The sequence below is a fragment of the Bison bison genome, unplaced genomic scaffold, assembly GCF_000754665.1.
Source record: "Bison bison bison isolate TAMUID 2011002044 unplaced genomic scaffold, Bison_UMD1.0 scf7180017864108, whole genome shotgun sequence".
Lineage (NCBI taxonomy): Eukaryota > Metazoa > Chordata > Mammalia > Artiodactyla > Bovidae > Bison > Bison bison.
In genome coordinates, this window is record NW_011494680.1 from 5,761,831 (window position 1) to 5,776,503 (window position 14,673).

Below are 14,673 nucleotides of genomic sequence, written 5' to 3' on the forward strand. Positions count from 1 at the left end.
AAGTTAGAAACTGAAACAGTAAGGTATTTCTGATGCAAAAGAAAGAATGTTTTTTTATTGTCTCAGAAAATACCTATCACAAGCCACGTAAGAAAAGATTAGAACCATGTTTTCAGAGTTTTAGAAAGAAAAATTACCAGTTCATTATTTTCACTAAGAGACAAAGAAAACTGTAACAGTGAGTAAAGAATAAGAAGATATGTAAATTCTACATCAAGTGCTAGCTGAGAGTGGCAGTGGAGAACATGCAGAAATGAAGGGCCCAGGAAGAAAGGCCTAGAGGGAAACAAGATGAGTCGGGGAGGGTGGGGAGGTTGTCTCTCGCTCCCACTCCCCGTGAGGCGGGGCCTTTCCACCACCATCCCCTGGTGGGGAACAAACCTGCACTGTTCATCACGTCCCACGCATCTGGGTGTCCACGCGCCTGGCCCTGGTGCACAGGGCACCTCTGCAGGACGCAGGACCTTAAATATCCCTGAAGTGGGCAGAGGCCCCCTAGAGGACACAGGAGGACGAGTCAGATGGCGAACCCAGCGTCCGGTGCTCAACACAGATCATTCTGAGAGGTAGAGCCCTGATATTTCACCAAAGTATAGGAGGGCCTGCAGCAGGCAGCTGGGAGGAAGAGCGGCCGCGCCAACGCCACCTGCAGGCATGGGGCCTGCAGGAAACAGTCCCACCTCTGCTCCGCCCTCCACCCCATCCATCCACTCTGCACTGACTTCCTTGTGAGAATGGAAACATGTGAAACAAACTTTGCTGACTAAAAGCATATATAAAATACTAATGCTTTTTAAACAATTCCCTAAAAATTAAAAGCACAAACATACATCTCTATCACATATGTTAAATTATAGTACGGTGGATAAATACATACTATATGTTTACATAGTATATGTAAATATACAGCATGAATACAATCATGATATATAGTATGTAAATTATATAGTATTTAACATCACGTATTTCATAGTACCCTGGAGAAGGAAATGGCAACCCACTCCAGTATTCTTGCCTGGAAAATCCCATGGACATAGGAGCCTACAGCCCATGGGGTCACAAAGAGTGGGGCACGACTAAGCGACTTGTACTATATTCCACAGTATAAAAAAATGCACAATCCTTCTAACTCCCAGAATGACAGGAAGGCATCTCGCCTCTTGTTCCCCACAGTGGTCCTCCACGCCACCTGCTAAACAGGCTGAGAAGCCATGGTGCAGGGCGCCGCCTCACCCAGATGCACGTGGCACAGCACCACTTGGTTCCGGACTCGTGCCCGGCGCACGTGAAGCCCAGCATCCCCACGCCTCAGCCACCAAACCTGGGGACGGACTAACTGGAGAGACAAGACGCTCACTCCTGAGAAACTGAGACATGATCTCAAGTCTCTAAGCACAGTTTAGAGGTCCAGAACAGTGACTACTAAAAAGCACAGGTCCACTGCTTTCCTTTAATGTCACAAAGATCTGACAGCATCCAGACTTGGGAGTCCGGAATTCCTTATTAATTTACATGTCAAAATAAAACAACTACATTTCTTCATTAACCGTTAATAAGATTTCTAAATTTTAATTGAATATCACGTTAACAACTACCATGGTCATCCAACTCTTCCTTCTTTTAAGTGGAATAGAAAAGCAAAAATGTTGTAGAAGAAAAAAAAAGATACTAAGAAATCCTAAATTTACTTCCTCTGTTTCATCTAACATCAAAACAGGATTTTTCCTTCTAAAGTTCTCAAATCTTTGAGAACTCTGTAGCCATAAATTATCAGCTGTCATACAAATGACCTGAAATGACTATTGAACATAACTTACTTTTTGTTTGTTAGAGGCATGTTACATTAGTCTAAATGGAAAGATCACATTTTATATAAGTACATCTCTAGACTACTGGTAAAAGACACTTATAGGGCACAATGATCGCCATACCTGGCAGCAAAGGAACAAGCTTATAGAAGAGTTCTATGGACTTGTGTCGACATTCCGTCTGGGGCCTCCCGCAGTTGGTGAAAAGCCACTGGACCACGTCCGACAGGCACAAGGACGCCACAGGTGGGAAGCCTCTGTATGGAGAACACACTGCATTCAGTATTTGCCCCAACATTCAGCATTTAGCCAACCATAAACCATAAGTTTAATTTTGCTTCCTTAATACATGTGGAAAACTCATTAAAAGGTATTTGATTTATTTTTAATGTATTATCATTGGAATACAATCAAAATGTCACAGGTGAAATAGATCCTAAATGCTCATTGCCTTTTTTTTTAATTGAGGGAAAAATTAAAAAGCATTTCTAAAAGAACAGTACCACATATTTTCATGTTTTCTGTTAAGTGCAGTTTAAAACAAAAGGGGTCAAGGATCCGAAGCAGAGCTTCTCAAGTTGTGCTCCCTGGACCAGCTTCATCAGTGTCATCTATAAACTCGGCAGAAAGGCAAATTCTCAGCCCCTTGTAAACCTACAAAGGCCAATTCCAGGGCAGGGCCCAGTGACCCACGCTGTCACCAGACCTCAAAGTAATCCTGCTGCTCAAGAGTGAGCATAGCAACCTGGAGGGATGCCACGCCTAGGGTCGGGGAGAATCGATTTTAAAACCACAGAGTAAGAATCAATGTCCAGTCCACAGGCTATGCCTCTGCAGAGTGTTAGCATATGCCAGGGCTCCTCAGGCCCCTGCACAGACCCAGGGGAGAGGGGACATGGCACACCCTGACCCCGTCTGAGAATGGGACCCGGCAGAACGGAAATGGGAGTAAAGACAGGAAACCACTGGGCGATGAGCCAGCCTTGGTTTTGAAGGACTTCATTTCAAAATCCTGTAACTTCATGTCTCTCAAAATCCTACTGTTCTAGTATTTTGGTTCTTGCATTCCAAACCTACTCCATAGCATGTCAAGCAATTCCACATCAGAGCTGTATTTAGTGCAGACATATCTCAGCTCCAACAACGACTCTAAAAATGCATCTACCACCCCAACCAAGATTACACCTTAAATGAAGCACTTTTAAACATACAGCTTTTAAATGACTTTGCAAAACTGACTCCTCCCAGATTCCCATGTGTTGACTGAGAATTGGTTTTATGTTGGGGGGCAAAAAAAGAAAGAGAAAGGAAGCAACATCACCTACCGGGGACAGCGTCGCTTTTTGGCTTTGTTTAAGGAAACGTGCTTCTTCTCGATGATGCGCCCCAGGTGGTCGACAGCATCGCAGCACTGCTGAACCGTACCTGCTCTCAACACACAGACATCGCCACGGAGATTCACAGCTGACAGTCATCAACACAGCAGTACTAGGCTTACTGGCCGAGCTTTGTAATCAAACAGGTGATTTTATAAAATACAACACTGCACGTCCACAACCAAAACCCGTGTTCAAGAAACGCAGGTCAGCATGGTGCGCACTCACACAGACCAACACCACAGCCCCGTCAGCCAGAGGCAGCCTCAGTTTCGGGTGGGACGCAGGACCCACCAAGCTGGCCAGAGCCATGCACCCCCACTGCAGGCTGTCATCTCGGGGGAGCTCCCTGACCCTCCTTCTCTGCTTTAGGTTAAACTCTGTTATAGTTGATAATACAGCACTGCAGGAGAACAGAAGTAAAACAGTGAAATCATCCACAGACATCTAGGGTGGTTAGGAAAGAGGCCTCCCTCACCTGTTACCAAGAAAGCATTTTCTCTCTACACTTTTTACCTGACAGTGATTTTTAAGAGTCAAATTTCTCCTGTTGAGAAAAGTCACCTGTATATGATGTCAAGATGAAGCAATTTTAATGTAATGCTGGCAGGACTGAAGTTTAGATGCTTTTACTCATTAGTAGGGCTATCAACATGGAGGACAACAGGGCTCCATGTGTCTGTTAATAACAGGCACCTCCCTGGTGTAGGGCGGGGGTCTCCACACTTGAGAGTCACGTCAGAACCCTGGGCCAGACTCCAGGCAGACCGAGTAGGGGATCGCCAAGAAGTCTTAGAAAACTGAGGATGATTCTGACAGCTCCGGACAGAATGTAGCCTATGTCTGGCCTAGTATTTTAAAACTTTCTTCATTATTGTCACAACAGCTTTATCACAGTTTTGTTGGGAAAGCTATTTCCTACCTTGTAGACCACAGTTAGTGAGTTCAGAGACACTGTCCTCCTCTCTGAGCCTATCAGGTCCACTGTCTGCCCTGCACCAGCTGTGAGTTTCCACCAGCTGAGTCACCACGGCAGCTGACTGGCTTCACTGGGGCTTCACCGTAAAACTGGCCCGCCAGCCCTGGGCAGGACCCCGCATGACCAGGGTCAACCTGAGTGGCCACCAGGGGGACATGGTGAGTCTTAGTGGTAGGGATACAGACACCTCTTGTATAAACTGGGTTAGAGGCTGTGAGGGGCCCGTCCTTGCTTCACTCATCACCCTAAACAGGAGACGAAAGAAGACAGCGCCTCACAAGGGAGTGGCCTTGGCCCCACCCCGCGTGGACAAGCTGGCGAGCTGTGCAGGCCAGCGTGCACAGAAAGCCCGAATGGACCTACCCAAAGACCGCTCGTCTGTGTGCGCTAAGGCCAGGCTTTCCATGTACGTGACCAGGGCTTCAAACACAAACTGTTCCACCAGAGCCTCCTCCTCTCTGCAACAGAGAACATGAGTGTCATCTGAGAATCGGAAAACAGCCACGACACAGGGACACAGCAGTGCTGCCAGACAGAACACACTTGAACTGAATCTGTCTTTAGAAACGGCTCAAATACTTTAAAACAGAAAACAACCTAAAACATCTCAAAGAAGAAAACTTGGCCAAGAACAGACCCAAGAGACATGGCCTTTCATGACAAGCACCCTCCTCCACCTGTGGACCTGCTCACAGCACAGGACCTTGAACCACTGTTCTGACCACAATCCACGCACCTCCGCAACATTACATGTAGCAGAAAAGAAGATCCGGTCCTACATTCATCCTTTTAAAGCAACTTCAAAAGCTCTCTACCCATCCCAAAACAAGTCAACTCTGGGCCTTTCACAGGCATACCCACCACATGTAACAGTTACACGGACCACTACCATCTCTGGAAGATCCACTAACAGCTGACTTCCGGGGGGTCTGGGCACAGGTCAGCCTGCCCCTGGAAAATCTGTTCCTCTGACACAGGACAGGGAGTGATTGTGTACACACTGCCAGGCGGAGGCTCGCAGTCTCATGGGTGTTCCAGCTTGTGACCAAGTGCACAGGCACCGCTCCCCTCTCTGGGAAGGGGTGTTTTCCCGGAACCACAGTGAGGACCAGGGTGAAGAACCAGAGTGAGGACGAGAGTGAGGTCAAGAGTGAGGACCAGAGTGAGGATGAGATTGAAGACCAGAAATGAGGACCAGAGTGAGGTCAAGAGTGAGGACCAGAGTGAGGGACCAGAGTGAGGACGAGAGTGAAGACCACAGTGAGGACGAGAGTGAGGTCAAGAGTGAGGACCAGAGTGAAGGACCAGAGTGAGGGCCAGAGTAGGGACCAGCGGGGCTAGAGGATGGGGGCATCAGGACAAGACTGCACATTGCTGTCTGGTTTGGCAGGAATATTACCCTAATTTTTTTTTTTCAATTTGAATCCCAGAAGGGGATCCCAGAAGCCTCTTATGTTTCCACAGGCTCCTCATCTTCCACATGCACAGCCTGTCACACACCCAGATTTGACACTGAAAATACAGGCTGTGGGCAAAGGCGTGAGGCAGGATGGAACATGGGTGTCAGAGCGGGAAGAAGAGATTCCCCTGAAAAGCATCGTGTGGTCAAACTCCAGAGCTGGAGTCAATCTCAGAGGGCCAGGGTGACTACAGTAGTTTTATCTTAAACAAAGGACAGCAAGACAAAAACCAAATCCATTTAAAGTAGTGAGAAGAGAAATGACAAGACAAATGATCTCTAAAACTGTGCTCCCCAAAGAAAGATTTCCAGAACGGCCCTGGAGCATGCGGGAAGGAAGCGTCCAAGCCTGTACTCATATCGTCCAACACACAACACCCCCAACCCAGCTCCCTCGGCATCTTCTCTCAGAGCCACTTGGAATGCGGCCCAGCAAACCCAGGTATCCGAGAAAGACAGCAACAGGGTAAAGGAAACAAGGTCTCACCAGAACAGGGAGGGGAGGAGCGGAAGGGGAGGGGAGAGTCGCAGACGGGGAGAGGGGAGCACACAGGGCCAGAGGCAAGTCAGACAGGGCGGACAGAAGGGCTGGACGAGTCTCGAGACCCAGGGGATGCTTCCAGCCTGGCTCTCCTCCAGGACTGCTTCAGCTATTCGGGTCTTTGTGGCTCCCCACACGTATTAGGATCGCTGGTCCTATTTCTGTGCAAACAGCCATCAGGGTTTAGATAGAGACAGCACTGCATCTCGCGACATACCTCGTATGGGAGGTATGGAAATTTTAACAACATTAATACTTCAATCCGTGAGCACAGAACAGCCTCCTGTCTCTGGCATCTTCTTCAGTTTCTGTCATCAGTGTCTTACAGTTGTCAGTGTACAGGTCTTTCACTCCTTGGTTAAATTTATTCTGAGGTATTTTATTCCTTTTGATACAACTGTAAATGAGACTGCTTTCTTAATTTTACTTTCTGATTGTTCGTTATGAGTACACAGAAAGGCAACATATTTTTCTGTACTGGTTTTGTATTCTGCAACTTTACTGAGTTTATCAGTTCTAACAGTTTTATTGGTGGAGTCTTTAGGGTTCTCTTATGCAAACTATCATGTCGTCTGTGGACTTTCCTGGTAGTCCAGTGGTTCAGAATCCGAGGTTCCACTGCAAGACGTGCAGGTCTGATCCCTGACTGCAGAACTAATACCCCACACACCGTGGGGTGTGGCCATCTGTTTTAAACATTCTTATGTACAGATAGGTTTCACAACTTAAAAAGCTAAAAAAAAAAAAAAAAAAGTCAAAATACCAAAGGCATTTTTCACAGAACTAGAACAAATAATTTTAAATTTTGTATGGAAATATAAAAGACCCCAAATAGCTGAGACAATCTTGAGAAAGAGTAACAGAGCTGTAGGAATCACACTCTCTGAGTTCAGACTATACTGTAATCAGAATGGCCTGAGACTGGCACAAAAACAGACGGATAGATAAACAGAACACAGCAGAGAGCCCAGAAATAAAACCATCCAGTTATGGTCAGTCAATCTATGATAAAAGAGGCAAGAATATAACATGCAGAAAAGACAGGGTCTTCAATAAATGCTGTTGGGCAAACTGGACAGCTACATACAAAAAATGAAATCAGAACATTCATTCTCTAACAACATATTAAAAAAAAATGAATTAAATACCTATATGTAAGATCTTTAACAGACTTTAAAGACTGTATATGTGACTGTATATGCAGTCATATGTAAGACTGCAAAACATAAAACTCCCAGAAGAAAATACAGGCAGAATACTCGTTGACATAAATTGTAGCAATATTTTCTTGGATCTGTCTCCTAAAGCAAAGGAAACAAAAGCAAAAAGAAACAAATGGGGCCTAATTAAACTGAAGCTTCTGCACAGCAAAGGAAGCCACCAACAAGACAGAATGACAACCTACGCAACCGGAGAAAACATCTGCAAGTGATAATTAAACTGAAGCTTCTGCACAGCAAAGGAAGCCACCAACAAGACAGAATGACAACCTACGCAACCGGAGAAAACATCTGCAAGTGATAATTAAACTGAAGCTTCTGCACAGCAAAGGAAGCCACCAACAAGACAGAATGACAACCTACGCAACCGGAGAAAACATCTGCAAGTGATAATTAAACTGAAGCTTCTGCACAGCAAAGGAAGCCACCAACAAGACAGAATGACAACCTACGCAACCGGAGAAAACATCTGCAAGTGATAATTAAACTGAAGCTTCTGCACAGCAAAGGAAGCCACCAACAAGACAGAATGACAACCTACGCAACCGGAGAAAACATCTGCAAGTGATAATTAAACTGAAGCTTCTGCACAGCAAAGGAAGCCATCAACAAGACAGAATGACAACCTACGCAACAGGAGAAAACATCTGCAAGTCATATGATAAATATGGATTAGTATACAAAATACACAGACACCTCAGGATCAAAAAGCAGCCCCTTTAAAAATAGGCAGAAGACCTGAACAGACACTTCACCAAAGGAGACACACAGACGGCCAACAGGAACATGAAAAGACGATCAACATCATTAGGCACCTGGGAAATTCAATCAAAACCACAATGACATATCACCTCACGCCTGTCAGATAACTATCACCAAAAAGACCAGAAATAACGAGTACTGCTGAGGATGTGGAGACAGGGGGCCTTGGGCACTGCTGGTGGGAATGTAGACTCGCGCAGCCACCACGGAAACAGCACGGAGGCTCCTCGAAACGTTGAAACTACAACCACCACGCCACCCAGCGCCTCCGCTCCCGGCATACACCTGAGAAAGCTGTGATTCGGTAAGATAAAGGCGCCCCAACGCTCACAGCAGCACGAATCACAACAGCCAAGACAGAGACAGCCTAAGTTTCCACTGACAGATAAAAGGGTGCGCAAGATGCGTATATGGACAATGGACTATTATTACACAGCATAAAAAAGAATGAAATAATGCTATTCACAGCTGTATGGCTGGACCTGGAGAGTTTTATGCTTAGGGAGGCAGATCAAAGACAAATATCGCATAATATCACTTATATGGGGACTTAAAAAAATAAAACAAACGTATATACATAACAAAACAGAAACAGACTCTCAGATATAAAGAACAAACCAGTGACTACCAGAGGGAAGGAGGAGGGGCAAAACAGGGTAGAGGAATTCAAGACACACAATGCTATGTACAACACAGATAAGCAATGCACAATACAGGAACATAGCCAATATTTTATTGTAACTATAAATGAAGCATAACCTTTAAAAACTGAATCACACTGTACACCTAACATTTTACATCAACTCCACCTCAACTAAAAAATTAACAATGACTTCAAACTCCAGTCAATTCTCATACAGACGTGCACATGCCCCCACATGCAGATACAGACATCCATCAGTCCACCCGTCCGTCATATCTCCATCTACCATCCATCCATCTACAATCTATCTACTCACCACCCACCTACCTCCCCCATCCACCCATCATCTCTCTTATTTTAACAACTGCTCCCTCGTCATTATCCAAGTGCCATTTCCTGAGAGAAGCTATTCTGACTAAATGAGGTCTGATTATTTGTTATAAGATCCTTTAGTAATCATGTACCACTACTTAATTTTTCTTCTTTTTCCTCTGCACACCATAGCTCATGGGACCTTGGTTTCCCAACCAGGGGTCAAACCTGAGCCCTCAGCAATGGAAGCATGGAGTCCTAACCATTGGGCCACCAGGGAATCCCTTATACTACTACTAAAAGCACTGATTTCAGCTACAAATTTTACCTTTATCTAAGTGACTATCACCTGCCTCACTTTTTTAAATGCAACCATCATGAAGCACGGCATCTTTGTACCTCCCACATCTGGCATGGAGCCTGGCACACGCAGTCTAACTTAGCAACCAATGCTCGATGAAGGAACAAGCCAGCATCGCCATGACCTTAGGTCAGGGACTATCTTTTCCACGGACCATGAAACAGCCTCTTCCCCGGTGTCCCAGCACTCAGACCACTCCCCACACAGCTGCTGGCAGGTGAGCTTCAGGACAAGTCCAACCGTGTTCCCTGCTCCCATGACCCCGGGCCTGGCCGTGGCCTTCAGATCTTAGCTCTACAGAGAGGCCCAGGGCCAGCCTCACTTCACTCGCATCAGCACCTCAATCCCCACAGCAAGGAAGAGAAAATGTGTCTCCTCAGACCCCGTCCATCTCTTCTCTCTGCCTGTCTCTCTGACCTGGGCCTGGGCCTTTCCACACGGCTCCAGTCTCACTCTCAGTGTAACCTACTCACCCTGTGTCAGACTCCTTTACGTGCTTCACAAGTCTCTTATGATGTCTTTTGTTGCACTTTCCAGACTGTGTATATTAAGCGTGAATGTAGTTCTCAACACTTTCTGAGCCTCTTCTTGAATGCAAACAGCATTTTAATTCATTATTTAATCCCCAGAAAACAGCACAGTGTCCAGAATATAAGTTTTCACTACGTGCTTGATACATGATTACATGGATGCATAAACAGCAAGTCACTTCACAAAATCACTACTGGAAACGTAAGAATCTTTACACTCTTCCAAGCATGGGACTCCTGAACTCCCTGTAAATAGTATTACTCTCCCCGTGCCGCTCCGCCCCCCCGGTTCCCCAGACAGGGAACTCACGCACCTGAACTCCCTGTAGATATTATTAAAAGCAAGCGATGCTCCCAGTCTTTTGAAAGCATTGGGGTGAAGTGCAAAGCTGTACAGTCGCTTGAAGAGTGACTTGGTGTTTACTGGACTGTTCTCCTGCTGCTGCGGCGTTGTCTGCTTAATGGACCATTTGAGGAATTCCCGAATACACCGACCACAAAAATCTCTTAAAGTGCTGTCCACAGGGTCCACAATTCCATCCTGAAACAAAGCATAAAGTGACAGCTGAGTACCCTGAACATAACTGGAGTACATTATGGGAATGAAGTTAGAGCTCAATTCAGGAACAAATAGACACTAGTCAAGGGGCTTCGCAGGAAGCATCTAGACTCTAATAACAAATTTCTTCGACAAAATGAAACTGTCTTTTACACTGACTAAGAAGCTGAAACATTTGTAAGAAGAGAGAGAATACTTTAATTATATATCAACAAAACAGTCTCTCGTTCCCTGAATAAACACAATGGCTGCATCCTGAAACCTTCTGCTGCTGATTCTACCTGTAACAGCACCTGGGATGCTTATCTATTGAGGATGAAGAAAAGACCTTGCAAGTCTCAAGGAAACTGAAATGCTACACAAAGAAAAATCTGACAGATGCGGTTCTGAAAATATAACTTTCTGTCGGAGCATGCTCCACAATGGTATGGTCTCTGAAAGAGAAGTGAAAGTTGCTCAGTCGTGTCCGACTCTTTGCGACCCCATGGACTATACAGTCCATGGAATCCTGCAGGCCAGAATAACAGAGTAGGTAGCCATTCCCTTCTCCAGGGGATCTTCCCAACCCAAGGACTGAATCCAGGTCTCTCATGTTGCAGGCAGATTCTTTACCAGCTGAGTCACCACCGAAGCCCATGGTCTCTGAACACCTAGAAAAAACTGCCTAGGAAACTTGAGTGTTTGTTTACCTCTTCGATCCACGAAGGAGAAGTTTAACTTGAGAAAGTACTCAGAAAATGAAATAAGAGGATTCTAACACAACTGGTTCCCTGCCGTACACAAAATCTCTGATCACAGTCCCAACCAGAGTCAAGGAGGTGATGGTCACACACAGCAGAAATGGCAGAGGCGCGGACGGGAGAGACACGTGGGTGCTGGAGCCTGCACCGGCTCTCACCTCCACAACCAGCTCTCACCTCCACAACCGGCTCACATTACATTTCCATTCTCACCCTGACTTAAACTGCCTTCAGTGATCAGCTAAGATAGCGACTTTAGAAACAGCAGAATAAATCCTTCTGCTTGAAATATCCACAAGTGAAACTGAATTAACTGGATCTGTCACAGGCAGCTCCACCACCAGGCCCTGCTGGAAATACACCACAGCTGTACTGACGCCACCATCCTAACTACAAGTGTTCACTAACGCCCACCACCCAAACGTGACCTCTAGTCGGGGGCCTCTGCGAGTAACGACACACTTGACAGGACGCCAGGACTGACCTGGGCCAGCAGGGACAGATGGCAGTCCTCCAAGTGAGGACGCTACTCACTCAACAGAGAGTGACACAGAGATTCAAAGAAATCAGTTTTCAAAAACATAGAACTACAGGATTTTCGTTTAGACAAATGTGCTATGAGTTCAACTGGGGATTTTGACTTCAAAGTCAGCATATGAGAAAATAAAAGTATGGGTTGATATAATAGGTAAAAATCACTTAATATGACATTTAAAGAAATCACATGTATTTGTACAAGTTATTTGTACAAGTTCAGAAAATGAAAATAAAATAAGTGTGGAAAGACAGTAAGGCTTTAGCTGACCACTGCCTTCTGCCTCCGTGAGCGAGAGACCACAGCCCAACAATGCCACCTCCAGTAGCTCAGGACACTTGTATGTAAACGCTGAGCTGAGATTTTTAGGGGTTTTGAGGAACTGAATCTGAATGCAGGAGAAAATGGGACAAGCTCAAATAATTCCTTTTACTCTTAACTATTATACCAGAGACATGTTTTTAAAAACAAGAGGATACTGCAACTCTGATAAAAGTCCAGGGACATTCCTGTTCACCCTTTCCACCCTCCAAACACACATACACACACACAGTCCCTCAAAGTAGATGAAGTTTGTCACGTTTATAGTTATCCTCCCAAAACAAAGCAAAAAAATCTGTTTGCATGCAGCTATTTAAAAGTATCACTTAAGATAATAAATATGGCACCACATTCATTAAATGGCATCTCACCGATTATCTAAAACAAAAGAAAAAGATGATGGATCTAGCGAGATGCTACATTCTGACACCCCGATGGGCAGCTTAAGATCCTGAACACTGACCACACAAGCCAGTCAACAAGAATGGCAGGAGGGGATCACACTCACCAGTATTGCCTCCAGCAGGGCAACCGTGTCCTGACTCTCAAACTTCTTGTTGTTGGTGAACCAGTGAATCAGCTGCATGACCAGAGGTTCATATAGCTGCCTTGTCACCTGGAAGAGCAAGACCATCACAATTCACTTCCTTCATGCTGATCTTATAGCAGAGAAAGTTCCATTTCTACGACAGAAGCAAAATTAAGCAATACCACTACTGTGGTTATACCAGTGTCCTTCTCCAGCTAAATTCTGTGACGAACATGATCTAACTTCTCCCCTTCTAAGAGGCCTGCAAAAAAAAATCATGTGTCCCAGGAGTCATTGTTCCTCTTCTAAGCAGGGCAATCAGGGTTGACAGTGAAAGCTTCCCGCAACTATCCTATTAACCTGGCCCTGAGCGTGCACAGGAGGCGGTCCATTCCCACGTCCTCCGCGGACACGCTTCCACATGCATCACAGAAGAGGCACTCCCCCGTCCCCGGCTAGAAGAAGGGAGGCAAGTCTTCACTGTATGGCATCCCAGTTTCTTACCCTAAGCGGCTCAAATGTAGACACAGTCTCTCCAGGACCCAGACAGCCTGCTGGCCTCTGGGTTTCACAGTTCCAGGCCTGGGGAGAAGCTGCAGTGTCCTTTTGGATCAGAGCAATCTCCTGAGACACGTGGTTATGTGGCTAGTCCCCTTTCTCTATGAGGAGTAAATGCTCACAGTCCAAGTGAAGGCGAACATCCTCCGTGTTCAGATCTCTCTCCTCTGTGTCTTACAGGCTGGCCGCAAAGGCGCCCCACGCAGTCCAGGGACTTTTACTTCCCCAGTGATACGGTGCTCGAGAAGGAAGCACTTGGTACGCACACCACATCAAAACTCACGTGCATGTCTTGGGGCTCAGGCTAAACAGGTCCTCTTGTACCCAGATATTTCTCTGAAAATTATCTTCCTAAACTTGAAACAATTTTAGACTAAATCAAAGTAAAAGAGTCTTACCTTTCAGTTTGGAAATTAACCTGGTCTTAAAGGGTTACTTTTTTGTTTCCAAAAAAATTATTTTGCATTCCTAGTACATAAATTATATATATGTACATACATATTCCTTATAGAAAATGTAGAAAACCATCCGTCTATAACCCTACATCCAATGTAGGGCTTGAACGTAACCACTGTTAACATTCAAAATCACTGTTGACACGATACACTTCTACACTTAAATATATGAATATACACGACTGTAAAAATACACTTTTGTAACCACCTTTTTTTCTCTTGTCTGAATACCTTTCACATAAACACATGGGCTGTATCTGTACGTTCATAGAGGCCCAGCATCTCCTGTATGGACACAGCAGGACCTATCGCTAGAAACACAGGTGGTTCACAAGCGTGACAGCCACGTGCACACGCTCTGAACACCTCTCTGGACTAGCATGGCATCCGCACTCCCTCCTGCCAGGACCACAGACCTCTTCCCTACTGGCCTGGCAACACTCAGTTCAGTTCAGTTCAGCCGCTCAGTCATGGCCAACTCTTTGCTACCCCATGGACTGTAACAAGCCAGCCTTCCCTGTCCATTACCAACTCCCTGAGCTTGCTCAAACACATGTCCATCGAGTTGGTGATGCTATCCAACCATCTCATCCTCTGTCATCCCCTTCTCCTCCCGCCTTCAATCTTTCCCAGGACCAGGATCTTTTCAAATGAGTCAGTTCTTCACATCAGGTGGCCAAAGTATTGGAGCTTCAGCTTCAGCATCAATCCTTCCAATGAATATTCAGGACTGATTTCCTTTAGGATGGACTGGTTGGATCTCCTTGCAGTCCAAGGGACTCCCAAGAGTCTTCTCCAACACTACAGTTCAAAAGCATCAATTCTTCAGTGCTCAACTTTCTTTATAGTCCAACTCTCACATCCATGCATGACCACTGGAAAAACCATAACTTTGACTAGATGGACCTTTGTTGGCAAAGTAACGCCTCTGCTTTTTAATATGCTGCCTAGGTTAGTCATAGCTTTTCTTCCAAGGAGCAAGCAT

At 45.6% G+C, this 14,673-nt stretch overlaps 1 protein-coding gene across 1 annotated transcript in view; it reads right to left on the minus strand.

Moving 5' to 3' along the window:
- PRKDC (protein kinase, DNA-activated, catalytic polypeptide) overlaps nt 1-14,673 on the minus strand; it is a 131,138-nt gene that overhangs the window by 84,731 nt on the left and 31,734 nt on the right. The window contains exons 26-30 of the mRNA XM_010838939.1: nt 12,655-12,762; nt 10,306-10,532; nt 4,527-4,621; nt 3,134-3,233; nt 1,932-2,065 (exon numbers count right to left, since the gene is read on the minus strand). Coding sequence (XP_010837241.1) covers nt 1,932-2,065; nt 3,134-3,233; nt 4,527-4,621; nt 10,306-10,532; nt 12,655-12,762 — 664 coding nt within the window. The remainder of the gene's footprint in view (nt 1-1,931; nt 2,066-3,133; nt 3,234-4,526; nt 4,622-10,305; nt 10,533-12,654; nt 12,763-14,673) is intronic.